The sequence below is a fragment of the Halyomorpha halys genome, unplaced genomic scaffold (assembly GCF_000696795.3).
Source record: "Halyomorpha halys isolate HHAL.00 unplaced genomic scaffold, Hhal_1.1 Scaffold730.1, whole genome shotgun sequence".
NCBI classification, from domain to species: domain Eukaryota; kingdom Metazoa; phylum Arthropoda; class Insecta; order Hemiptera; family Pentatomidae; genus Halyomorpha; species Halyomorpha halys.
The window spans coordinates 294,415-322,301 of record NW_027110275.1 but is presented as its reverse complement, the minus strand read 5'-3'; the positions used below and the strand labels follow the sequence as shown (position 1 = coordinate 322,301).

The following is a 27,887-nucleotide window of genomic DNA, read 5'->3' as shown; positions in this document are numbered from 1 at the left end:
TAGGTGTAAGTTTTGATACCAATTTCCATCATTGGATCTCTGGTAGAAAAAAATATATATGTAATAATTCAACTTTCATTCATATGTGTATACAATCTCTATATAACATGAGATAATTGTTAGCTCACCCAGTATAAAATTAGTAGCTAGAGCGCTTATATCTTGGTATATAGATTCCGATATGATTTATATATAAAATGCGAGAGGTAAGCACATTGTACCTCTGATAGAACACATTTCAAATATATAAACTAATTCTTAGCTATAATAATAATGTCTTTATTTATATGTGAATACAATATGAATTATTTTTAAGAAAAAATTAATACATACATTAAAATGTATTAATTAATTCATGCGAATTAATCATTGTTAATTAATTAAAGCGAAGCATATAATTCACAGTTACATGGCTAATAAATACTGTATACGTATAAAAAACAAAACAATAAATAACGAAATACAGAGATCTTTGGAAACGGAAATAAAATTAAGTAACTGGAAATCGACTATAAAAGAAATTGACAAATATATTATTTTTTCAACTGTCCAAAGAGATTGTCCGTATCCACTAGTCATATTTTCCGCTTTGGTAATATAATAATTGCTACTTAAATCTCAGACTACTTGAATTCTGATATCTCGTAACCCAGGAAAAAATAAATACCATTTTTAAAAAATTTAAATTAATGCTGTACTCTAGAGATATCAATAAAGAATTGTTGAAGTCAGAAAAAATCACAAATACGATAGTTGACACGAGTCACTAGAATGATGCGTTGTTTATTTTAATTTTTATAATTATCTTATTATTTTTTATAGTATAAAGTCATGCTGTTGATTTTTTAGAACATACGTACATAAGTATCATAGCCTAAGGGACGTCATGTAATTCCATTCCATGAGAGTAAATGGTGAAAACACCTACCAACACCTACCACCTATCCTATAGATAGTGCTTTGGCTAGAAGAATTATGTAAATATTTTGAAACAATATTTAAATACCTGTCATAAATTATTACGAAGGACTGAAGTAAGAATTCTTTATGGTTGATACTTTTGTAAGTAGCGTTCAACCATTTTTTAAATGTATTTCTTGTAATTTTCGTGTCATACCAAATGGTTATTTCTCTTTTCAATCTCCTTGTTTCATAAATTTTCTGTAATTATACAATAGTTAGAGAAAAGGGAAGCCATAGAATTTAATTGAAAGTGAGAATTCATGTAATATATAAAACAATCGATAAACAAGATTTTTTTTGTACTTAAGTGGCCATAAAATTATAAATATAAGAAAATGAAAAATAAATTACCCATTTCCATCGATACCAGCTTGATAAAAGTGTGTAAGTTTCATCGAGCCTGGTAGCAAGATTATGCAATAAATTCTTCGTGGAAACTACTTGATGTTTCCAGGTCAAAAACCCATTCTTAATAATGGATAGATCATATATGCCAGCACATTTACTTTGTACATATTGCAAATGCTTCAAATATCCTTTCCATATTTGCATTGTTTTCACACATAACAAACGTTTGTAGAAGGAATTAACTTTTTCAGATAATACAACAGCAATTTCTTGTTCCCTTTTTTTCTTCATTTCCATTTCTTTAATAATTCTATCTTTTTCTCGCTTTTCTTGAATTTTAAGTTTTCGTTTTTCTTCCTCTAACTTTTTTCTTTCTTCTTCCTCTTCTAGCAGCTTTTCGGCTAAGAACTTTTCCTTTTCTTTCTTTTTCAACGCTAATATTGACCATCGGTTTTTTCTTTCTTCTTCCCTTTCCTTCATTCTTTTTACGAGTGGGTGCTCAACAGGCTTTGGTAGTAGTTTAGTTTTTTCAGTTGATTTATCTAAATTGTTATAATCTTGATATGGTGTAGTTAAATGATGTTCATCTGTAGCAGAAGCACTAGATTTCAGTTTATTGATAATATCATGTTGCTCAGCAATTAGTGCCTTTTGATTGTTGATAATAGATTTCTGAGCCTGAAATCTATTTTGGTAAATTTCGGTGTGTAAACCTTTTTTTATTTTAGTAGAAACGTCAGGTTTACAATTTTCAAATAAGTTGTCATAGGAATTTTTAAAGATCATGTCATTGGCACTTATCCTCAAATTTGAAATAAAGGAAACAATTTTTTCTTCAAATAATTTGTCCTTCTCTGCCAAGCGTTTATTTCTCTTTTTATATTGAATGATTATCTTCCACAAATTAAAATATTTTCTACAGAGTATTAATTTACGATCAGCAACAGGTAAATTTTTCGTTTTGGAGAACTTAATCTTTGGATTTTTGTTCTTAAGTTCCATTTCTTCTGAAAAAGAGGAGATATATAATCAAAAATTGACAAGCGTAAAACCTATTAATTATTTAAAGGTAAATGGACAACTTGTAACATGCTTAAAAAATTTATTGTATATGTGAAAGTTGAAAAAAACTAGGTAAGTCGAATAGTTCAAAATTTAGTTAACTGGGTGTAAGCCGCCCATGAAAGCCTTTTACGTTGTGTTAAATTGATTAAATCTAATTGTTCTCCGTTGAGTAGAAAATCTCAAAGGAACGCAGCAAGACTTCTAACACATCTTAAAAAGACGTCCTCAGCTTTGTTTACACCCATTCAACTAAATATTAGATAATTCGACTTACCTAGTTTTACACAACTACCAAAGATAAATATATTCAAGTATGCATAATGGTATGTTCATGGGCCTTATTTTAAAACTTTTTCACCAAATTTTGAAAACCGAATTTTTGTGAACTGGAACTAGTTTTAAAAAGTTCATTTAAGCTCAGATAATATTTTAAGTTTGCCACTTGTCACAACACATGTACAAATGCTTGGTAAACAGAACAACAAACTTCGGTATCGACACGCTCATGTGTTCTTTTGGCTTTTGTCGGCTATTACATTCGATTTACATCATGGAAATGAAGAAAATAAATACAGATAAAATAAAAGGAAATGTGAATATACGCAAAGTAGGTGATAAATGATAAGAAATCATAGAAATGGTATTATATGACCTATAAATTCAACCTTTGTTCTTGAACTTTTATCAGAAACTTGTTAATTTCCTAGGTATATGTCTTAATAAATGTATATTAGTGCTATTTTAAATCAATGTACAATATATTCATGTCAAATAGATACAATTTCAAAATATACAATCTTAAATTAGAGCTAATTATCAATTTAATTGTTAAGATGAGTTGAGAAAATTCTTCAATTAATTAAAGCTCAAAGATCACAAATATTTATCAGTTGGCAGTTCTAAAACAATGCAAACTGAACACAAAGGTGTGGATGCAGAACAAGCACCCTGTGATTTGTGCTCAAAAAAACTAACACTCGACAGGTCGACCACAAATTCAGGCCAACTTGTCCCAGCTAATCCAAAATAATAAGTAGCTAGCAATACATAGTTTAGCAAACGTAAATATGGCAAATTAAAGCACCTTAAAGATTCCAAATTGGAGAGGGGATGGGGATAGAGGAAATCATGGACTTTTATAGTTTCTGACTTATAGCTTTAAATGGCGTGTCCTACAAAAATCTTTATATTATAATTAGTTGAAGAGCATTAATGAGTACCTATCATTATAAATTAGCCCCAGAATGATGGTCGACAGGCGTGTTTTTTCTGGTACTGTTGAGCGTGATCATAAAATTCTAGCTTATCAATACAAAGAAATAAAACGTATAATTCTTTAAAATATGGAATTGTTTTTAGATAATAATATAATAGGTGGATATAAAAAACGATTGCGCAATATAACAGGAAACAGGATCGTTGCTGCAAGGGGACACGGGGACAAAAAATAATTCCAGTGTAATATAATTTTTTAATAATTAAAACTACTAAAAACCGGTTACAAATTACAATTTTATTAACTAATAGTGAAAGTACAAAGGTATATAACTCATAAATGTGAGAAAATAGTTCAAATAAAATAAATTATATCCAATTAAGTCCCAACACTCTTTATTAACACTTTAAATGTCCAACGTTTCGGCCAACCTCTACCTAAACTATAAATTCACAGCCTATTTTGCCCCGATCCAATATCATTAGTATTAAATGAACAATATTATCAGTGTTTGGATTATTTGGAATTAAAATTATTTATGCTTAAATGAAATAGTGACATAAATAGGTTAATTTGTCTAATGAAATTAGGCCTGGACAGAATAACCTGTATGTAAATTAATGGTTAAGACTGTTCTTGAGGTTGGCCAGGTTGCCCGAAACGTTGGACATATAAAGTATTAATAAAGAGCGTTGAGAATTAATTGGAAATAATTTATTTTATTTAAATAATAAAACCAGTCTCGAATAATTTATAAGATTATATATGAAATAAAAAAAAATAGACTTAATAAATGACCGATTGGGGGAATGGGAGCTGGACGCCTATCTATATATGTGTGTATCTATTAAATTATTGTATATGTGTTCTAGGAATGTATCTAACCCCGTGCCTGCAACTAACGTGACTACCCAGTTTGGAAAGCGTTTTAAAAATAAATACCTATTTCAATTTATCAATTCCTGAAGAAATTACAACTGAATAAAACTATAAATTGCCTTATCATCAAACAGACAATACCATAGCAACTAGTTGTTATTGTGCTGAACCTTATGATAAGGTACAGCTACAAAAATCCTTAAACCGATATTCCAGGGTAAAAGTGATAGTGCACCTGTCGCAGCCAGTAACATCGTGCTTAATAACTAGCAGTACTTCTAGTCTCCTAATATGAAGTCATATTGAGCACAATAGGACAATCAACAAACCTAATCATTTCCAAAGACCAGTTCATAGTTAACAGAGGATTATATATGAGCAATATGATTATACATAAGTTTTTCATTTGTGTTCTTCATTGACCGCACCTCCAACCATCTTCTCAAACTTAATTATTCCTGGTAAGAGTAAATTTTAGTAGCATGCACACATTATCTTAAATCATTCCAAAGTTTATAATAATGGCAATCTGAAACTAATTATTTTATTATTTCTTTCAAATATTTTATAATTTAGACAAATTAAAATGTAATCTGTGAAACTGGGTAATTGTTTCCTCTAGAACTCAGAAATCTAACCTATTTCGAATAAATACATTTATTTTATAAAGGATGATGATAAGGTATTTAACAATTTATAAACATCAACTGTTTATACATAAGTACTGGATTATTTGATAATAGCTGTACAAAAAGTTGAACAACTCAATTTTCTGAAGGAGGGGAGGGAGGTTTAAAAAATTGAATCTACCTTAATTCATTATTGCTATCACTCCCTAGCTAAACCTTTCCAGAAAAATAAAATTTACGACCAATTATTATTTAAGTGTAATTCACATTAAAAAACAAACACTTTTAATTAAATAATGTACGCACATTTGAAAATATTTACTTACCACTAGTCCAAAACACTAGGAGTACAAATATACTCAGTGTACATTCAATGAAAACAACGTTAGTCATTCATTACTATAATTCAGCGTTAACTTTCGTTGCCATAGAAGTTGGTAACATTTACCGAAATAAAATAACAATGGCAACCCTGCTTATGAAAACTTCCCTAGTCGTCAAGTTATAGTATAGGTTAGTTACAAATGTCAAACTTCTTCTTTAGCTCTAAATTTGTTGAGTGATTTACAATTATATTATGAATTTATAATTTTTGAAGAGTTAGATATTTAGCATCTAAACAATGACAATACTTAAATACGTCTTGGTTACCAATATATGATGTCATCCAATGTATACAAGTAGCTTGTGGTTTAGGGTCTTTCTTTTCAGTTTCTCAGATGTCTAATAGTATAGTGACATCTCTAAGCAATAATGAAAACCTTATAAAACCTCCAGGTTCTGTCAAATATGCTGTTACAAAAACAACTACACAAGTTGTACAGAATCCATCACTACTTCTGTTAACTGTGAGCTAATTTCTCTGTTTATTTAAAAAAAAAAATTTGTATACATTAATTATATGGGGTTTTGGTTAACAGGTCCAATATCCCCAAAATGGATTCTCAAAGAATAACAAACCTAGCATTAGTAGTGCTGGTGTATCATCTGTTAACATCCCCCAACCAAGTTTTGCTCAGAAGACAGAAACACCTTATTCATTGGTACAGTTGAATCAGCCAGTTATGAAAAGTGTTCTGTATTATGGAGGTATAGTATATTTTTATCAATGTATTTCATTTGTTGATTCCCTTTTGTCTAAAACGATCTCTTGTTTACATTTCAGCTCATAACCAGACCAATAATACAAATAATCAAGTGTCTAATTACGATTCAATGTTGCTTCTCCGAAATGATGAAGATCATTGTCAAGAAGAGGTGACAGTACCTAAAGACTCATTTTCACAGGATACGGTTCCTAACAATTTTGTTGTGGCACCTTTTCCAAAATCAGTAGTATGCACTGTGATGCCCAGAGAAAACAAAGAACCCAACATTTCTGAACATGAAGTATTACTTTTTTTTTTTTTTGTTTTGTTAGATGATTTGTTATATACTTGTTATTTTTCACCCTCGTTTTTATTTCAGATCGCACCTCAAAATAGTATTTATCCTGGAAATGAGACTGAAGTAGTTAAACTTGATGGTTAGTGGTATGATAAATTTTGCTTCCAAAGTTGTCTAATGATTTTATTTTTATTTTTTTTCAAAATATAACCATACAATCATGTCTTCATTCAATCATCTTCTATTAAAAAGATTATTCAAACACAATAGGCTCCATTATCTTAGATATTCCCTCCCCCCCCCCCAAAAAAAAAAAAAAAATCTTTAAAAGTTTTTCCCTTTATAATTAAATTAATATTCTTTGAAACATCTAAACTTTTTACTAACAATTTGTTTCTTGTAAGTAGTGATTAAATAGAGTAGTGATTTGGAAAACAGATTGGATGAAACAACTTCATTGAAACTTCCATGATTATTGCAAGTAATGATTTTCAAGCTAAAAATCTGCTTTGGTTAGCTATTGTAGTTAAAGAAAAAGATTGACAATAGTTGTTATCCATTTATAAAAATAATTTATCAAACCCAAATTTTTCATACTCTAAACTGTTATAATTTGATCTCTATTTCAAAAAACAAGTTTAATTTATATAGGGTACAAACAACCATTAAATCATTAAATAAACGGTTTCACGACACACTTCCAATACACACTAACCCTCTAATTCAAGGGCTATCCACACGAAACTTACCAGATACGAGACGACTTTTATGAAGGAGCTGGAATAGGGATCTCTTAAATTGATTTTTAAATTTCAATTTTAATGGAGAGGCATCATTGGATGACCTTAACCTTCATGCCTTCATGACATAGTTTTTTAAAAATTATTTTATTTGTTTTTTTTCTCTCTGTACATCTTATTCGCTGGTTGTAAAATGCTTTTACAGTTGTGAATAAAATAAATAAAGTAAAAAAAAAAAAATCATATAGGAATAAAAGTTATTTAAGTAATTTTAAAAAAAAATTATTCTACATTTATATCCATTAACAATTACAAAGATAGCTTGTAGGTACCTTACCAGAGGATGAGGACATAAATTATTCGATTTATTATCCCCTATTTTTGTCATTTTCAGACTGGGAAGAATGTTCAAGTGGGGAGGAAGAAGCTGTGCAAATAATTTGCGATAAACCAGTAATTTGTAGAGCCGTTGCTTCTCTCCCGGCCAAATTTCTCTACTTTGGTAAAGAAGCTGGTCCAAGTATGTTATCTATCATTAATTAACAGATTGTTTTCAGTAAAGATTGGAACATAAATTCATGTGTTTATGTTATTGGGTTAAAACCCTCACTAACTTATTTTAGTTAAATAAATCATGATATTTTACTTTGCTGTTGAAGTCATATATTTGATTCTCAATTATTTTTTAGGCAAAGGTGTTTTTGCAAAAAAAGAAATACCAAAAAGAGCTCAGTTTGGACCAATGGAAGGTATAATTCAGAGAACACCATGCATTAATAAACACCATATCGAGTTGACTATAGAAAATAATGGTGGAATTGAGTGGCTCGATGTTTCAAATGAAAGTAAGGAAAATTGAAAAAAAAATTGATAATTGAGGCATTTGGTCATAAAACATGTTAAATGCAAAAAATAAAACTTTTAACATGTTAAATTGGTTGTTATGATTTACTTATCAGCAGTTACTTACCTTAACTTAATATCAACAATAAGCTCTTAAGAAAACAAATTTCGTAGAGATTCTTTTAACAGTCTATGACTTTATCCTTAAAAAAGGATGCCAAAAAAATCAATTCATAAAAATATTTAATTACCATGATTTACAACTGAAAGCCTCGATTATTTGGAGTTTGAATTTTTTTTTTTTCTGTTAGTAAGCATAGTGTAAATACCTGCTTTTTACTGATTGTATTCTTATTGATTTTGTTTTATTAGACATATCTAACTGGATGAAGTATGTGAGACAGGCTGAGTCTGGTGAAGAACAAAATTTGAGTTTGCATCAAATTGGAAAAAATTTGTACTTCAGAGCTTTAAGTAGAATAGCACCTCAGGAAGAATTAAAAGTATGGTATAGCATGGCTTATGCCAAGACCAGAAATCTTCCATTGTTAAGTTTTACTAAGACTAGGAAGGGCAAAAAAGGAAGTAAAAGTAATTTAGATTTATTGGAGAAAGAAAATGTAACTGTTTCTTCTTCTTCTAAAGCTTTAAAAGATGTAGAAGTGAGGTAAACTATTCAATATGTCTCCATATTGTTACTAACTAAAGTTCTGTCCATTTTAAATGTGATGTACAACTGTCTTTTAACTTGTAACATTATTATATTTAATATAATTTTTTGCTGATTTTTATTATAAATGTTTGATTTTGATTTTAAAGAGCTCCAATGAATTCTGCTTAAAAGTTTTAAATGTATATGATGCATATATACAAACAAAAATATAATTAACTTCTAAAGTTAATTTTTGTACAATTTTTACCTCCATTTTGTATATTCTTTGATTATTAAAAAAATGAAAAAAAAAAAAGTTTATCAACTTAAGATTATTAATTTTTGTTAACATCATATTTAGAGATGCTTGTTATAACAGAGTATTAAAAAAAGATAAAGTACCGAAAGCTTAAGCATTCCCATATGTATTATCAATTCAGTATTTCCTTGCTGGCTATAACCATAGCATATTATTTACTATGAATCCAGTAAAAAAATGTTTGAAAATCATGTAGAAAAAGTTAAAAATGAATATTTTTTATTATATTTTATCGAAGAGTTGGTATAAAATCATCCATGTACTTAAATGAATCTAATATTAGAATTAAATTGATCTATTTTAGTAAATGGAGGTGTTCTCATTGTAACAAAGTATTCAGAAGTGCAACTACATTCAATCTTCATGTTTTAACTCATGCAGCAGATAATTTAGAAACAAAAGAAAATCACAATAATAATAATCAGGCACCGTCGTCTGCTGTACTGGTAAATGAATATTGATATTTCAAATATGTTATACATTACTTTATGAATGTGTATACTTATGTGCGCATGTACATTTTCTTTTCTGATTTCTAGGACTCATCCAATGTCTGTGATAAAAGAAACAAAAATCCATTATCTTGCTATAAATGTAAAAAAACTTTTTTAAGCAATTCTGCCTTAGCTTGCCATGTTAAAAGCCATGCAAGTAAGTTACAAGTGATACTGATTTTTTATTGTTTATTTTGTTATAAGATGGTTGTGTTCATAAGTTAATGATACAGCATTTTATTTTAGGCATTCATACTTATGACTGCCCTATATGTAAAGAAATATTTTATAAGGTTTTGCATTTAAAGCAACATATAAAAAGTCATGCTGTTGATGGAAATTTCTCTTGTCCCTTCTGTTCTAAGGTACTTAATATTTCTATCTGTACTATTGAATAAATGAATTCAATTTTGTTTTTCTGATTAAATGTTCACTGTATTTATAGAAATATCATGAGTATCGTCATATTAGAAATCACATAAGAAGATTCCATTGTGAAAAGAATTATGGTTGTATGCAATGCTCCAAGCGTTTTTCTACATTAGATAAACTCAAATTGCATATGTTAAGGTAATTTGTGAGGAATGTTGTTATAATTATTATATGATAATATATTTAAGTCATTATCTCTTGATAATTATTTTTTTATTTATTATTCTCTTGATTAAAACATAAATTGATAATTATCATTTAATTATTTCTACAATTGATATTTGTTTTACATACATCCACATCTAGACTAATTTGAATAAACTATATGTGAAGGTGCTTCATAAAGTTCATTTATTCATCTATTTATTTTCTAATAGCCACTTCATTGTCCCACTTCCATCTTTTAACTATATTAATGGTTTAACTACATTAATGGTTCTGTTTTTATTGTTACCCATGAGTGATAAAATATGAGGCAAAGCTGAATCATAAAAACTCAAGTTAAATATATTTTATGTTTAATTAGTCTTTTGTGGCTAAAGAGTTGTGAGATATAGATTTTGTATTATTGAAAAAGTATTTACTTTACAAGATATCCCAATCATATCGAGCATTCGTCTTATACTGCGTAAACTTCCCTGGCTGATGGGTAAAGTAGGTTGTCATTAGTAAGCACTTCTGGAACCAACTGTTATCAACTTCTTTGGTACAAAGAAGAAACTAATTCTCACTTGTCTTCACTAATATATTTTAGATAAGGCTAAAATTGTTCATATTTTTTTAATATATTTCTTGAATAAAATATATATTTTTTTTTAAATTCTACAAATTTGGTTCTAGTAAAGAACTGCCCTTTTAACATCCGTAAATGTAATAATGTAAAAAGGATGTAAATTCTTTTGTTTCGCTTTTACATTAGACCTTCTAAATATTCATAATATTTATGAATTATAAGTTTATTGACTTATTCTAATCTAAAAATGATGTAAAAATTATCAAATTTGATTAGACTTTTATTTAAGTATTGAATTTTTTTAAAATGTAATTATTTAAAATTGTAGTCATTCAGATCATCGAGAATTCACTTGTGCAACATGTGGAAAACAATTTAAAAGGAAAGATAAATTAAGTGTTCATATGAGGAGGATTCACCTTTCCCTGAAATCGAAAGCTGAAAATACAGAAACATCTATTAATGATAAAACTTTATTAGCTCAGAAAGGTGTAAGTTTTTAAAAGCATTTTTAAGATCTCTATAGAAGTAGACCAATCCCTTGCCACTGTTAACGATCTGTATTTATTGTAATGAATTTTTGAAAAAAATAAATAAATTTATTATTACAGTTGGTATATTTCTGGTTTAGACAACTGCTGCTGATTATTCCGAGTACATTTACAAGTGTCATATTTGTATGCTTGGATTTAAAAGGAGAGGGATGTTGGTTAACCACTTAGCTAATCGACACCCTGAAGTGACACCTGATTCAGTACCTGAATTGAACTTACCGATTCTGAAAGCTAATCGGGATTATTATTGCCAGTATTGTGATAAGGTAAGCATTTTATTTTATTTTTTTATATTTATTCAGGCCTTTGAGTATTGAAATTTACATTATTGATAAATGTAAATAAGTGACTGTTGGTTGTTAAAGTGACTCCTAAGCACCTTCAGCTACCACTATCTCACCCAGGAAGGCCGCCATATTTGTTTAAATTGTAGTTATATTTTCCTATAAATTGTAGTCAGAGAGTGGCCTGGTATAATAATTGTTAGCTTGAATTGGTTCCCTTCTCTTTGCAACAATCAAATTCAAGTAGAACTTAAGAATAAACCTGACTAATTTGTAAGATTAAGTCTAAAATCTTTTCTATTTCTTATTTTAAAATATGACATTTTCTAAATGTTTATTTATTCCATTGTTTTTTCATCTCTAAAATTGTTTGGATACTATTATTATTTCTTAAGTGTTTTAGATAAAAGTAAGATATTAAATGGATTATACATGAGCTATTGTTCCTTTTTTTTTTTTTTAGATTTATAAAAGTAGTTCAAAAAGAAAAGCACACATTTTGAAGAATCATCCTGGAAAGAAATTACCCCCTAGCAATGCACAAATTGTGAGTTCTAAAAATAATTAAAGTTGTTGATAATTCTTTTTAGTTTAGTATTTTTTAAATTCAAGCTTGTATGTTTTGTATTCTTAATAGCATACAACTTTCTTGGTATGTATTATATTTATAATTAAAAAATTAATGTAGTTTTATTTTGTAATATAATTGAATGTGAAATTTTGGCTTCTAAGGAAATGTGTGAATCTAATAATAAAGCTCCACTAATATTTCAAAACAGCATATACAAAAAAGTTAACATTCTTGTTTTATTTATAATACCAAAAAACATAAAATCCTTACATCTCAACATAAATACTCTTTAAACCATTGATTTTATCAGAATAAGCCATTTTTTACTTCATCACTTGCTATTTTTATGTTGACATTTTGGCTGATCATTTTCAAGGATAAGTTTAAAAATGAAAAAATACACATATGGGTCATGAGAGAGTTAATTAATTTGCAGATGAAGTCATCAGAGATGCTGTACCTGCACATTTCTTGATTGAATATACAGATAGTCCTTGAACTTATATCAGGCTACATATGTTATTTGAAAACTGACTGTTAAAGCCACCTAAATGGACTCTTGTCTCTTTGTATGAAAGCTTAAATAAAAGATTAAAAAAAAAAAACGCTGGCTTGGATGGTAAAAAATTATTTGTTAAGTTATTGAAAAAAAACATAAATTAAAATCAAAAGAAACCTTCAAAATAAAATATAGCACAAAATTTTAAATAAAAAGGTCCTTCAATATAAGTATAATTAAAACAAAAACCAGAACAAACCAAAACACCATGGGTGAGAGGTCCTGAGGTCCGCTCCGAAAGGTCGGTGATGATGTTCTGCTCGTAATTCACTATTTTCATGTAAGTGGGCCCACAAATAAAAATGGCACTCCAATAAATCATGTAGAAAGGTCTGGTGAATTTTCTATCCATGCAAAATCTACTGGGCAACTATACCATACTAAGACAACTGGGCAACTGTAACATACTAAGACAACTGGGCGACTATATACCAAGGAGACTAAACTACTGAACTTAGGCCACCACTTGTTGTATTGTGGTAAATAATCCCATTGGCCGATATTTCACCATAAACACCATACCACAAGCATAAATATCCTTTATTTAAAACAAAACCAACTTCTAACCAAAATAAAAAATGTAATTAAATCTATTTACTGCCTAATTAAAAAATATTTATATTTTAATATACATGGTGTTAACACTGACTTAAGTTGAGGCCTACTCGACAAAATTGTGTATACACATGAACTATATTTTATAGACGTTGTATAATCCATAAAGTCTTTTATATAATGTGCACTTGATTTAAAAACCTTTAATTGTCTTTATAATTGATGTTTTAGTAGTTCGTTTTGATATAAAAATTCAGTTTTTTTAAAAGCAATATAACTGCAAATTCAAGCAACATAAGATAGTTACTGGTATAAATTTGTTAAAGAGGTTACTCTGAAAAAACTTATAACAGGCTGCCTATATTAACTAATGCCGTGAAATATGATATTCATTTAATAGATTAATACCTTCACTTTAAATGACATGAAAATTGAACAATTAATTTTCTTTAACAATCTTTAAATTATTTTTTCTAGTCACCTTCTAAAAAAGGAGTAGAAAATGGCACATTATCTCAAACTGTTGGAAGTGTCACAACTCATCCACAGGTTGGTTTATTTATAAATTTAGTAATTGAAAACCTGTATGTAATTATAATAAATCATTATTTTACAATTGTGTATTTTTAAGCACAACTAAAGATTTCTTTTTTTTTTAGAGTTGTGACTGGTGTCATAAACAGTATGCTTCAAAAGCTAAACTTCTTCAACATCAAAGAAAAAATCATCTGAATCAACTTCCTAAATCTCTGCAGGTAACATTGTAACCATGAAATAAGTACTAATTATAGATTATACTTTGAAACATTTATTTTAGCATAATTATTATTAGCTATCACACATCTTAAAATTGGATTATGCCTTTTTTATGGAATGGAAGTGATGAATAAATGACCAGGTGTATCTCACTAACTGATTTCTTTGTTGTAAATAACACAAATTATAATGTAGGTTTGACTATAATTTTTAGTTTCACCTCCTTTAATAATTTTTTTTTTACTTCTTGTTTCTTCTTTTGCTTTGCTATAACTATGCTCATTTCATATCCTTCTACTGTAATTAAATTACATATCAATAAATGTTTTCTAAAAATCCTAATTATTTGGTAAAATGCTCGTGTATACACAAAGTCTGTGAAGACATATTTCTAAGATTTCTAAAAATCTTTTTTAAGCACCCCAAGAAGTCGGCTAGAACCAGTGCTGAGGAAGATTCAGATGCCATCAGAGATGCTATTGAAAAAGTCATAGAAACAGATATATTTTTACCAGAAACACTTGATATATCAGGTAGTATGCAGTTTAGTTAAATAAATAACTCTAATTTTTGGTATCACTGCCATTTTGATATATAATTTTATTTTTGTTTAGAATATGAAGCGTCTACTGGAGATAATAAATTCTTTTCTGGTGGTGAATTTATTATAGATGCAAGTACTCTTAAGCGTGCCATTAAGGTTCTTATATTTTTTCTTTCTGTTTTAATGTGTAATTCCCTCTGTAGTATGATGTAATTTTAAACATTATCTTTTTGTTCTTGTGTATGTAATGATTTTATTATCTAAGTAGATTCATCAAATGTTAATAAGTAAGTGTTAACATTTTAGGGAGAAGTTCTATCAGCAGATTGTTCTCCTGAAACATTGTCTGAACTTGGTCAGATAATTGATGCGAGACCTGATGGTTACTTTAAAGTATACCAGGCTCCTTCTGGGATCACTCTTGCTCATCCTGTCGAAGTTTGGGATCCATTTCAACTTTGTCTTAGTCCTGAGACAGCACCTGTGCTTTCATCTTCTTAATATTTCATATGGTTCCTCAAATTATTTTTAATTTAATTTTTTAATTACTAATAATATTACTTTTAATGATATTTAAAGTACAGTTTCAGTACTTTTATTTAAAATGTGATAAATACTGTTGCCCAAATGATTTTACGTGTTTCTTTGAATAAATGTCAATTAAGATTTTATTTGTTTTTAATAAGATCTGTATTTGTACTCATGGTTCTCGAACCTTGATTATATCAGTTTTCATCTAACTTAAGAATTCAAACTTAAAACTAAACAGTCATGTTTCTTTGAGATTAAATTGTATAGATTCACCCATATACGCACTAACTCTTTGATTCTGTATCATCTATGTACATATAACATTCAAGGATAAGTCAATTATTATCCGCAATTTAGTTATAAAATTTTATTTTAATCAAATAGGAAACTTACTAGTACATCATTTTTCAATATAGTACCCTTGCTTTTCAATGCACTTTGTTCATCGTTGTACAAGCTTCATGATGCCCTCATAAAAGAAGGTTTTCGATTGAGCTGCGAGCCAGGAATGCACTGCTTCGTCTGAGGTAAATCGACAGTCCCTCAATACCTCTTTGAGTGGACCAAATAAGTGATAGTCAGAAGGGGCAAGATCAGCGAATTTTTTTTTTGCATTTGTTTATGCGACTGTGTGAGTTGTTTTGGGACTCAACTTGCACAAACTTTATGAAACCCAAGTCTGATGTGGATGATTTCGTAGGCAGAACCAAGAATGCTCAATGTTTTTTCATTTGAAAATGAAAAATAGTTTATTATTCTGGGACAAGGTCCCTTTAAAACAATTACTAAGGAAATTTTAATTTTATAATAACATTTATTGGCCATAAAACAATGTGGCCACACTTAATTATAACTTATATAGAAGAAAAAAATAAATTAAAAAAACTAACAGACTTAATAAAAAACAAAACAGAAAGGTAATTACAAAATATCTGTACTATTATAATAATGGATTAGATTACAAGGAAAGGGTCGCCAAAATAGAGAAATCAAACTTTGTCTTCAGTAATTTTTATAACAAGAACTTTTCTATTAAAACTAAGATATGACATTATAACATGGTCATCAAGCCAATGATACTCTATGGAATGGAAACCTCGTATCTTCCCAGCCTAGAGGGGCTCCTGAAAATAAAAAGAATTCTTTGAAGGATCTACAGACCTAAGAGAACACCTGAAGGATACAGGTTGAGGTCGAATCAAGAAATCTATAAGGAAACTACTACAGACCTAGAGACTGACATTAGGGTGGGAAGGCTGAGGTTCTATGGACACATGATGAGGATGAAACCTGAAAGACTAAACAATAGAATTTTTCATTGAATCCACAGTCACAAAAATTCAACAGGATATTTCAAGCAAGTTAGGGATGATATGGAACAAGTGGGGCTGATGGACTGGGATTGTTTAGACAGAGATGAGTACAGAAGGACGCTCAAGGGAGTCAAGGCTCTTGTGGGAAAGAAGTGCTTCAGAAAGGGTCTTGTGTGGTCTGAGGAGAGAAAACGTAGACACATGGGGAACATATGGGAGAAGGAGAATCATTAGAGTTATGATATGCATGTAAAGGCACAGCACATTCTGTGTGAATGTGAAGCCCTTGCCTTCCAAAGACTACAGTATTTGGGACAGGACAGAATGGAACCTGAAGACATTTCTAGAACAAAAGAATTATTGAGCTTCGTAAGAAGCATAGGATTCATATGGGATATCTAGTGAAAAGAGGGGTAACTCACAAAAGATCCAATTGGGTCGAAGTGAGGAAGGGATTCCTGACCCTCAGAGTAATAATAATAATATGATAAGCGCGTGGTCTTCAAGGCCTTTCCGTGAAGAAAAAAAAAATGGATTAGATTGGTGAAGTAAAAGGTTGTGAAATGAAGTATTGAAATAAAGGGTTGGTACATGACATATGGGTTAGAGGGAATGGAGTTCCAGAGATATGCAGCTCGAGTAAAAAACGATTTATCAAACACAGCATTTTGGTGAGGTGGAGGTGGTCAGATAAACGGTACCTGATAGTATAGGATTGGACTGAGAATTTGATTTACAGGTTTTCTAAGATATAGGAGGGGCTTTGAGTACTAATTAATTGGAATAGAAAGATAGCTAGGAAATACTGGCATTGGAAGGATGGATATAGTCACTTCAGCTCGGCGTAATATTGGGTTATGTGTGTATCTCTGATGACCCCGAAAATAAATCGTTCTGCGTAATTCATAAGACATTTAAGTTTAGATTCGAGATTACCCGAAAGTCCACTATATACCAGGCAGCCATAGTCAAAGTGGGGGAAACTAAAAGTTGATGAGTTTTAAGTGGAAGGAGATAACAGATTCTATTTAATTGCTTTAGGGTAGCTATGGTTTTAAGGGAAATTTGGGCAATGTGTGGTTTCCAGGATAAAGTTTGATCAAAAGTGACACCAAGATTTTTGACTGATGTATGGAATGAGATAGGAGTATTGTTTATGAAAAGGTTGGGGGGCCTGATATAGATTTAAGGAGAGAGGGAGATACAATGAGCGCCTTATAAAGGCCAACAGATGTCATTTTGAACTCAAGAAGCACTTGAGGAGTCGAGCTGTCGCTCGCCGCACCAAATGCCAGCTCTACAAGACACTAATCTGGCTTGTCCTCACTTACGTATCAGAAGCCTGGACCCTGACAAGTGCTGAAGAAAAGGAGATCTTGGTCTTCAAAAGGAAAATTCTGCACTGAATATTTGGCTATGTCAAGGTAAGCGAGAATTGGCGGAGGCGAACCAACAGGGAGGTCTACGAGCTGTTCAGTGAGGGAGATGTGATGCAGCACTTAAGGGTGGGAAGGCTACACAGGGCTGGCCATGTTGTCAGGATGCCCAGTTGAGATCCTGAGGAGGTTGCTGGATGGTAGGCTGCATCGGACCAGAGGAAGAGGCAGGTCAAGGCAGAGATGAGAGGATGCTGTCATCAGGGATTCCAGAGAACTTCTAAGCATCCGCAACTAGAGAGCAGCCGCACAAGACCGAGCTACATGGCGAAGGCTCATTGAGGAGGCCAAGGTCCTAATTGGCTGTAGCACCACGGATAGATAGATAGATAGAGAGATACAATTATGATACCTTTAGTCTTTTCAGCATTTAACGTAAGTTTATTGTCTGTTGCCCAAATGCTTATACTATTGAAGTCTTCTTGTAGTTATAGAATGACATTTGAGGCATCATGAGGGTAGAAGGATAGGTAGATTTGTAAGTCGTCTGCGTATAGATGATACTGGGAATGCTGGATGGCAAGTGGGAGGTCATTGATAACAATGAATAAAAAAGTGGCTGTAAACGGTTGTCCGGCTCCTTCATCATACGTAACACTTGTGCGACCACTTTTGAATTTTTCAATACATTCGTAGACACTCCATTGTGGCAAAACACTGTTCCCATACTGTACTGAAAGTCTTTGATCAACTTTGGCCCTCGATACGCCTTTCGACCACAAAAAAAATGGATCACTGAATGTTGATCTTTTTTGGTGCAAATAGAAAGCGGAGCAGCCATGATTTATATATTACATAGGTATAACAAAACTAACCTAGCAGCTTGAAACTTGCATAGACATAACAACAAATAAACAAAGCATGCGTCATCAATGACAGCGTTAGTTAGTGTTACCAACATAAGCAAAAATATAACTAAATTGCAGATAAATATTGACTTACCCTCATATATTTATTTGTTTTTACAAGTACACACATCAATTAATCAGTTTTTAATTTATTTTACTCTGATATCTTGTTTTGTTTTTGCTTGTATGATGGGAGAGATTCATAAAGTATATCCTGTCATTAATAATTTGCCAGAATGATAGTACTACTACTGTCTTATTAACTAATTGTAAATAATTAAGTATATTGTATATTAAATGTACAGTTATTGTATTAAAATAGACCTGGGACAAATAAATAAGCACTTTTTAATATTTAATTATGAATGGCAACATTAATTCTTTCCTCAACACTCTTAACTAATGGAGGGTAGTAGTTTTATTAGTGTATGTTGTTGGTTTGTTTTTTTAGAATAGATTAACACTTTTGATCCAATATTTATTCAGTAAAAAAGTCTATACTAAAAATATTTAATGATTCAACAAAAATAATATGAGAATATAGAAATACAGAATATAATAAATATGGTATTATATATTTACTTCAAACAAAAGTTAACAAGTTTTAGTAGTATAGCTGTAATAAAATAGATATGATCACAATAGGGTAATTTTTATTATGACCCCCTTTATGGTCATTTCTGATATAAATAAATCCTGATAAAGGAGGGTTATCTACAGGGTAACACCCTATTCTTACCATGGTAAAGGATCAAGTATTCATTACCTGTGGCAGCCACATAAATAAAAGTCAGTCCCCAAGGCCGGATTTGAACCAGCACTGCTGCAGTCATGAGCTAGTTAAAGTTAGCACTTTAACTCGTTTGGTTACAAACTGCTCAGGAAAATATATTTAAAACTTATGCAAGTTTCTGTATTCAGACTATTTTTTCATTATATATATTTTTAGTAGCATCTTGCTTAGCTTTTGGTCCTTCCCTAATGACAAAATTAGATTACGCAAATCGAAGTGGTCAAATATCAATAGGGGACTGAAAAAAACCAGTTATAAATTTTTGTTATGCCCAAAAGTGCTTGGAATAATTTTTATTAGTTTGGCACTACAACACGTTGATGCATCCAGGTCTCCTCAACCAGCAACCTCCAGAAGTTTCTGTCCTGCGCTATCAAAAAAATGAATGGGTATATTTCCAGTTAGTTGGAACCCCACTTAGTTCATTGTCAGAAATAATACTAGATGGATTAAATCATCCACAAACTAAGTATTTTTAAATGGCTTTACATTCCAGTGTATGCAGCTATCATATATTATTCTACCGTATTTCAGTTTAGGTTCCCTTAAAGAAACGTTCATTGATATTTTCACTTGAATTAGGAATCAGATACTGATTTGAGAATTTTTTTTCTCATGAATATAGCACTGAAATAAAAATTTAAAGTTATACAATGCACAAATGAATAGATCCTAACTTATGTTATTTTTACTAATTCAATTATCTATATATACATTTTATTTTCCACTTCTTTCTTCACTTTATTTTACTGTTTTATTTTGTTCTGTAAAATTATTTACTGATGTCATTCTGTTCATATTTTCTTTTTTCTTGTTTGTATTCATTGGTTATCTTGTTCTTTGTTCTTAGCTGTGATGAAGGCTAGAAATTCTGGCCGAAACGTTGGCACTATTAAATAAGTTATTTCAACTTATTTGTTTTATATTCTGATTGCACCCCCAACCATCTTCCTCTCATATAATTCTTTCGAAGACTATTTATTATTTTTTTTTATAAATCAGATAAATTACATTCATAAAATATTTTAAATTCATGTATATTTTTTTATAGCAGTCACAGGAATTTTAGTAAACAGCTTAACTAAATTACTGCTAAGACCAAATAGGTCCATCATTTCTAAATATATCAATTAATTTTAGAAAAGAATGACTAGTACTTAAGTAAACTATATCTATAAAGTGGATGAATAAACAGATAATGAAATGTACACAATCTATAATCAGTCCTATGCTGAACTGCGAATTAAAGAACAAAATGTGTTATCAAAATCCATAACAATAACATAAAATGAATAAAAGTTCATTTAGTTATTAACAATATGTTAACTCACTACTGGTGACTCATAACATAGACATGAAGTTCTGGTGCTCACGGCTGTTTAAAACATAGCTTAGATTAATATTTACTAGCAACTATGGTAAATAAATTAATATTAAATCTTTATATTAACATAATTTACTATATTCAACATATAAACTGAACAAATTATGGGATATTGCATTTCACATAGAAAATGTGGCGATTTTGGGAAAAATAAATCAAATTTTCAGGGACTGTTTGTATTGAGCTTTAATAAATTCTTATGTATATTAAGAATTCACTACAGGTGTAAGCATCATAATCTATTTTCTTTCTTCTAAATTAGTAATTTTAGGTTGGCCCTATGAAATAATATATTGAAAAAAATCTTAAGTTTGCAGCTTATTTCGTAAATGTTTTACATACACAATCTCTAAAAACAATTTATAACATTCTATCAAATATAATAACAATTAGGAAATAAATTATTTACAACATGGAACATATAAATATAATCAGCTTTTTCCAATTCTGAGGAATAACGATAAATATCACGTGCAAATGATAAGTAAATACAATTATTTACAACTCTTATAATAAATAAATAAAATTGTAGTTCAACAATAAAGTTAATGATGTAAACAATAATTTATATATTATCTAATTAATACTATCCAGTCGTCCATACAAAAGGTTCAAGCCTTTCATCAGGAGGTAGTAGATTATTCAGCTTTTCAACAGATTCTAATGTCTTGTTAAGAACAAAATGACATTTAGCGATTTGTGCTGTAAGCTCACTAACTTTTGATAGTGTTTCAGCATGTTTAGAGTATTTTTTCTGTCTTTCGACATGTGCTGCTAATGTCTGAGCAATTTCTGAGTTAATCTGTAAAAATTCAAGGTATACATATAATTCAGTAACTATAATACAAGCCAAGGAAATGTAAAGAAATCAAATTATACTATCAAGATTCAGATTGTCTACTAGTTAGAAATTAACAGTAAATGTCAGGAAAAATAGCATTTGTTCTTATCATAAATATTTATGAACTCTAGGACAGAAAAGTTTGGGAATTTTCAGAAGATATTCATGAAACAGTCAGGAATTTCAATCACCACGATTGTTCTAATAACATAGAAGCTAACAACTTATTGTGAGACAGTAACATGTACTTCAACCAATATACTCGCTTTAAGTATCTGTTTCAAAGATAAGACAAGTAAGGCTACCACGGAGGGCAGGAGTGACAGGTTTCAAGCTTTTTTTTCAATTTCAACTACTTTTTAAATATAGCTCAATTTAACTAAGTTAAGTCTCCTCTTTCTGTTTTATATAAATATTTTAGAAGTGAAATAGGACCATCTCTGAATCGTGGTTTTAGTGAGATGGATCAGCTAGGAAGGATTGCCTTTTTGTAATTTTTAAAAGATTATAGATAATATAGGTATGTAAAAGCTATCATAAAAATAATTCTTTCTAAGTCTAAAAATACCTCTTTCAGTCTTGACCCCAGTCTATCTTGCTCATTGGCTATAGAAAGAGCAGATTCAGTCATATGTCTCTGACATCTAAGACACAATCGATGCAAGGCACGAGGATCAAATCGCTCTAAGATTTCAGGATCTCTAGCTGCTGGTACATTAAGGGTACTCCTCATTATCGGCAGGAACATTGGTATTTTCTAAATAAAGCAGAATAACTTATTAGAATTGAGAATATTGCATGGATCTAAATAATAACTAATAAATCCAGATTATGATTTTTATTAATAATTATCTATTACATTAGTTGAAAGCATACTCTGAAAATTGAAATAGCGCTTGCAAAAGCCATTAAACCTTTTCATGCAGGACATTAATATTGATAATAAATGTTCACAATAAAAAAATTAAGTTTATATGTACAAACTAAATGGATAAACTGGACAAAATAAATCTAAGGCTTTAGAGAAATAGCACTACATATATATGTATTATTATTTATTTATTAGGTCTAGTAGGCGAAAGGTTTTAAGAAGAAAGAAAGGAGGAGAAAGGTTTTAAAAATCATTAATTTACTTCTACTTTGTATATGGAATACAGAAGGAAAGTATTGTGACTGTGTGAAATTTCGAATTTGAGTTTTTGATGGAAAAATACGTTTTGGGGTGCCATGAGTCCAAATAACAAGTCTTGAAAAATAGTCTCTGTTTGTATAGGTCAGCCTAACTCAAAATTGAAATTACATATTTAGGGCGATTATTTGGCTGGGAATATTTCGCTACAATCTACCAACCAGGAATACTACTTTATAGAATCAATTTTCTCCAAATGGGGATTTTTATTAAACTCTGTGAATCAATGAGAAATTAAGACAACATTACTACCAAATAGGTTTTATTCTCATTTAAACAGTATAACAGAGCTTAAAGGCCAAATTTTCAAATAATCTTCCTCTAAAGTACCGTTAATTTTGTTTAATTAAAAAAAAATTATCAGTTCCTATTGTTACAAATAATGTACAATGGATAAATGCAAAATACTAAAGAATTTTATTTATAAATAAAAGAAAAATAGAGATATCCGATTCAAACAGGAAAAGCCAAGACTGCCTAATTATTTTTGATTGCATTACTGCTTTGTTAACCTTTATTACACTGTTATATTATTGGCAGGAACAAAGTTTATATTTGCTATTCCCAACTCGAGAAACCCTAAAATACAAATTTATATAGCAACAGAAAAAAACCAACTAATATTCTGTTCATAATAATCGCCTTTTCTGTTATTTTGATATTTTTTTTTTTTTTTGGAAATCAAAATAATAGTGATGACTTGAACACGTGATCACCAATCTAAACAAAACTTGGGGACAGAAATAGGTTAATAAGTAAAAGTTGTGTGGTGCGTGCACCACACCATATTGTTGGACTCAAGAAAAGAAAATGGCTAAGTTGAATTAGGTCTTGAAAATGATAATTACTTAACTATTTAGTTTGGGAAGTAGTAAGCAATAAATTAACTACAATACTACTACCATCATTTACTTACAAAAAAAACATCAAAGTTAAAACAGGCACATCTGAATAATATCTCTGCCATATGTACATAACAAAAATTTAAATTATGATTTCTTGTACTAGCATTGCAAGAAAATCAATAATATACCTGAAGCCTAAGTATCTCAGGATCTTTTTCAGTAGGCTCTTCCTTTGCAGCAGGTTTAACAACAACAACATTGTGCACCCTAGAAAGTGGAGTTTTTCGCAATGTAGTTTTTCTACTCGGAGAAATGTTAGCTCCAAGTGACTTGCCTCGTAACAAATGACCTTGCTTTGCAGGATGTTTAGGTGAATCTATAACAGAAACACAAACAATACTTATAAATATTTCAATTAATATTAAATTAAAAAATTACTGTTATTATTTATTACAATAGTTATTTATAATCTTCACTTGAGTTTAATGACATTAATTAATTAATTAAATTTAGGAATTAAAAAGATTATAATAGAGCTATAATTTTGAAGACAGTATCATAAAAAATAAAATATTTAAATATACTTTATGCTTCATAGAAACAGAAAATGCTGTTTCAATAATTTCAATTATTTTTCTTTTAGCAAATTGCAAGAATTTTTTCACACTTGAAATTAACACATATTTTAATAAGAGAGAAATTGATTGAGATTATGAAGTTAGAAATTAATAAGTTTGAAAATGGTTTGTTCCTAGAGTATAAAATAGAAAACCTAAATTTTTATGAGATTTACACTGCTAACAGTTTCTTATATTGAAGTGCAATAGAGATAATGTACTAATAATTTTTTAGTTATGTTCCATCAAATAGCTCCATAAATTTATGTCATGAGGTGATATAAATGTTCATGCTAGATAATCAGCGATCACAGTTTTATCAAAATGGAAATTTCATTAGTTTTAAAGTCGAGGAGATGTGACACATCTTCATGCTTTAAATATTTTCATGCGAGCAGTCATTGCTAGTAAAAATATTATATGAGACTGAGGTTACATCCTATACAGGCATCACACCTCCGTTTTTTCCCAAAATTTTACAAAAACAGACCAATGGCCTTCTAGCCATGAGCCAAATCATATAAAAATAATTATGCCTTAGATAATTATGTAGTTTAAGAAAATGCTATGGATCCATGGGATATATTGTTATTATAATTTAGAAAATATTACAAAATCATAAGTGGAGGTTGCTTGAACCCTAGGGGTGCATTTATCAATTGAAGTGTGATATGTAAGTGTAACAAAGAACTGTAATGGAGTGACTTGGACCTTTGAGGTGGGATGAATCAGTAACAATGTTTGATCTGTAATAGTAGTTATTATAAATTAACTTTTTAGGTTATGTACAAACTATAGAGCAATAAACTTTAAGAAAATAACTGCTATAACAGATTTAAACAACTTTTTGTTTTGGTTACGGTTAGACACCAAAGGACAAAGCCACCTCATCACTTTTCCATATTACACTTTCACATCATTGCTTATAAACAGAAAAAGAAAGAAACATAAACTAAAAATATGAAATCCACAATTTGAAGTCAAACTACAGTACTACTCTAAAATTATATCAAAACCAAATTCATTAATGAAAAAGCATAAAAATAATCAGAAAAAAAGTAATCTAAAAAAAAAAAAATTAAAAAAGCTAAACTGATTTTAGAGAAAACTAATTATTTAAAAATTCTTAGAAGTAAAGAAGCTAAATATTTAAAAAAACATAATTTAGGACACGTTTAATAATCCCACCACAGTAAAAATAAATTTAATTTAAAAATAAAAAAAAAACTTCAAAGATGAATGAACCTTTATGAGGATAAAATAATAAAAGAAAAGAATATACTTATGCTCAAGAAATATTGGATACTATCTAAACATCATGATAGAATTAAACAACTCAACATTTCTTCATGCAAATTTCTAGTAGTTCTAGTTGTTTTTTATTAATGCATGGCTGTCTAAAAGGAACATAATGATTGGGAAAGTACAGTAATTATATAATTAAAAATAATTAAGAACACAGTAGATTCAATTAGCAGAAAATATATACATACATAAAATTCCAAATAATTTAACAGGCCAACAATCAACATATTTTCTAACAAAAACACCTCATTGGACACCCTTTCTAATAAAATTAAAAAATATATACATATATTTATAAAACAGACATTTTATTAAAACAACTACATACAATTTAAAAAAGATAATATAAGTCCAGTAATTTTGAGCAATCAATTTTTAATTCTTGAATAAGCATCGCATTTGCTCTAAAAAAAATTTGAACTTTTGTTCTTTTAGCAACCATGAAATGCTAATGTATATAATAAAACAAATACCTAAGTTGAATACTGCATAAATAATCGAAATGAGACAATGTCCATAAGTAAGACCAATGAAAGTAAATAAAACATAAATGAGCCAAACTAAGGAAAAAGTAAAGTGCTAATTAAATGTAATAAAGCAGAGGCAATGGCAGGAAACATCATGCAGCAATGAGGAAAAACAAATTAGCTGCACAGCATCATATCATCCAACAATTACCACCAATAGGACGATTAACAGTGTATGATATATAAGGAAGTTCTGAATCCGAACAAACACTCAATCCTGGAGAGCAGCTTCCAGGTCTGGAAGTTTCTATTTCTTGCTCTTGCCTATTTTGTTCTGGTACTGATTTGCCTCTTTTTAATTGTCCTATTCTAGAACCCTTACTTTTTTGAGGAGCAGCTTCTGTACTTTGCTCAGAACCCATCCTTAACACAAACTTCCAGGCATAAAATTCAAATTAACTAGTGAAATAAAAGGCTTCGGATATTGTAAATAAAGGTTGTCTTATTTCCTATAGGACTCATTAAAACAAAAAAAAATGAACAAACAAATGTAATAGCGTTGGTCAAAAATAAATTTTAGGGCTATATTATCACATAAACAAAAGTGGAGGTTTTGGTAACCATCCTAATAAATGTATCGAATGTAAATGTCAATTACATGGTGATAATAAACTTTCACCTACCTCTTTGGTATTTCTTGGTCTATAGGACATAAAGTAAGAAAATGTCGTAAAACGTCTCTCCCTAAATTGGCCCTTTCCACTTATACCTATTTTAGTGTTGGGAAAAAATAATTGCAATTATAATTACAATTACTGTAATTTGAGACTAGAAAATGAAATTACAATTTAGGTTATTAATTTCAACTGCTTGACGAATCACAGTAATTGTAATAATGGTTCAGAATTACAATTACTAGCGAACCAAAGAAATTGTAACTACATTTGACTGTAATTACTTTTCGCTCAACACTAACCTGTAGGTTTCTTTTCGGTTCCCTTTTTAAAAAATGAAGTCCCTTCATTTATCATTACCATTTTGTCCTTCACGTCTAGATTATGTGTTCCTCTGAAGCACAAGGAAATTTTTATTTTTGTAATAATTTTACACAATATCAACAGTATTTTTCTCCTTAACAAAGCAAGATTTATAATAAAATAAGTGGTGATTTTATAATTTGAAACTCATTTCATCTGAACGGAAACACCAAAGAATGACCGCAAAACCGCATGACCGTAGAAACTATCGTAAATATTGTAGAATCAATTTAACAATCGTTAAAGCAGCTTTCGACCCCTTTCTTTATTTGCCTCAGCTGAAAATCATTAGGAAGTTTAATCAAATATATATAGGGTTATAAAGATTATATTTTTATATTACCTTTTCAACGTTTCCTTAAAAATGATTTTGGATCCTCCTTGACGTTCAGTTTCTTGCACGCATCAAACCAAGTAGAGTTGGGACCAAGGGGAAGGTGATCCAATGCCAACTAAATGCCAACCATTCAATGTTACCATCACTAGTCCAAACCTCAACCAAGATTAAGTCCTGTTTGCTCCGATTTAACTCCATTTCACACTAACCCAACGTCATTGAACGATAACCATCTGGGGTTAGCTATGTGTGTACGGTCCTTGAGTTTATTTTGTTTCAGTATTACTTACTAATTTATTATTACGTATGACTAGGTTTCAGTAATCCTCCCCTTGTCTTGCTCGGAATAGTAATCAGGAAAACAAAATTTCTGGCTTTAGTGATGTCTGTTTTGTTTATAATCTCTATTGCACTTCTGATAA

The 27,887-nt window shown here is 29.8% G+C and overlaps 3 protein-coding genes across 6 annotated transcripts in view; 1 reads left to right on the top strand and 2 right to left on the bottom strand.

Annotated features, from left to right (window-relative positions):
• LOC106685747 (coiled-coil domain-containing protein 191) overlaps positions 1–5,556 on the bottom strand; it is a 6,722-nt gene extending 1,166 nt beyond the window's left edge. Inside the window, exons 1-3 of one of the 3 annotated variants that reach the window (XM_067048383.1) lie at positions 5,427–5,556; positions 1,315–2,318; positions 1,007–1,161 (exon numbers count right to left, since the gene is read on the bottom strand). In XM_067048383.1, coding sequence (XP_066904484.1) covers positions 1,007–1,161; positions 1,315–2,318; positions 5,427–5,493 — 1,226 coding nt within the window. In that variant the 5' untranslated portion in view covers positions 5,494–5,556. The remainder of the gene's footprint in view (positions 1–1,006; positions 1,162–1,314; positions 2,319–5,426) is intronic. The other 2 variants (XM_014428638.2, XM_067048384.1) reach the window with 2 other exon arrangements.
• LOC106685746 (PR domain zinc finger protein 10) lies at positions 4,801–19,009 on the top strand. Of its 2 annotated transcripts, none has more exons than XM_067048382.1 (19): positions 4,801–4,932; positions 6,021–6,189; positions 6,266–6,489; positions 6,568–6,625; positions 7,621–7,746; positions 7,916–8,071; positions 8,442–8,736; positions 9,345–9,486; positions 9,580–9,691; positions 9,781–9,899; positions 9,980–10,104; positions 11,028–11,190; positions 11,331–11,519; positions 12,001–12,084; positions 13,700–13,771; positions 13,882–13,977; positions 14,397–14,511; positions 14,593–14,678; positions 14,829–19,009. In XM_067048382.1, exons 2-19 carry the CDS (start codon positions 6,165–6,167, stop codon positions 15,021–15,023), a joined length of 2,382 nt encoding a protein of 793 aa, XP_066904483.1. In that variant the 5' UTR covers positions 4,801–4,932; positions 6,021–6,164; the 3' UTR covers positions 15,024–19,009. The 2 variants fall into 2 exon arrangements, with proteins under 2 accessions (XP_066904483.1, XP_014284123.1); XM_014428637.3 differs by lacking the exon at positions 4,801–4,932 and adding an exon at positions 5,618–5,948.
• Positions 19,010–20,464: 1,455 nt separating this feature from the next.
• BORCS5 (BLOC-1 related complex subunit 5) lies at positions 20,465–26,707 on the bottom strand. The gene is made up of 4 exons (XM_014428635.2): positions 26,303–26,707; positions 23,891–24,078; positions 22,237–22,425; positions 20,465–21,629 (listed from the first exon to the last, which is right to left on the bottom strand). The coding sequence occupies exons 1-4, from the start codon at positions 26,511–26,513 to the stop codon at positions 21,414–21,416; spliced, it is 804 nt and encodes a 267-aa protein (XP_014284121.1). The 5' UTR covers positions 26,514–26,707; the 3' UTR covers positions 20,465–21,413.
• Positions 26,708–27,887: the final 1,180 nt, after the last annotated feature.

Coding starts and splice junctions, on each gene's coding strand:
- BORCS5 (XM_014428635.2), bottom strand. CDS start 26,513: ATGGGTTCTGAGCAAAGTACAGAAGCTGCTCCTCAAAAAAGTAAGGGT. Junction 22,426..23,890: donor CTGAGATACTTAGGCTTCAG/GTATATTATTGA, acceptor TGCTTTATTTAG/AAAATACCAATGTTCCTGCC. Junction 21,630..22,236: donor TGGGGTCAAGACTGAAAGAG/GTATTTTTAGAC, acceptor GAATTTTTACAG/ATTAACTCAGAAATTGCTCA.
- LOC106685746 (XM_014428637.3), top strand. CDS start 5,820: ATGTCTAATAGTATAGTGACATCTCTAAGCAATAATGAAAACCTTATA. Junction 9,900..9,979: donor CTTGTCCCTTCTGTTCTAAG/GTACTTAATATT, acceptor CTGTATTTATAG/AAATATCATGAGTATCGTCA. Junction 11,520..12,000: donor ATTGCCAGTATTGTGATAAG/GTAAGCATTTTA, acceptor TTTTTTTTTTAG/ATTTATAAAAGTAGTTCAAA.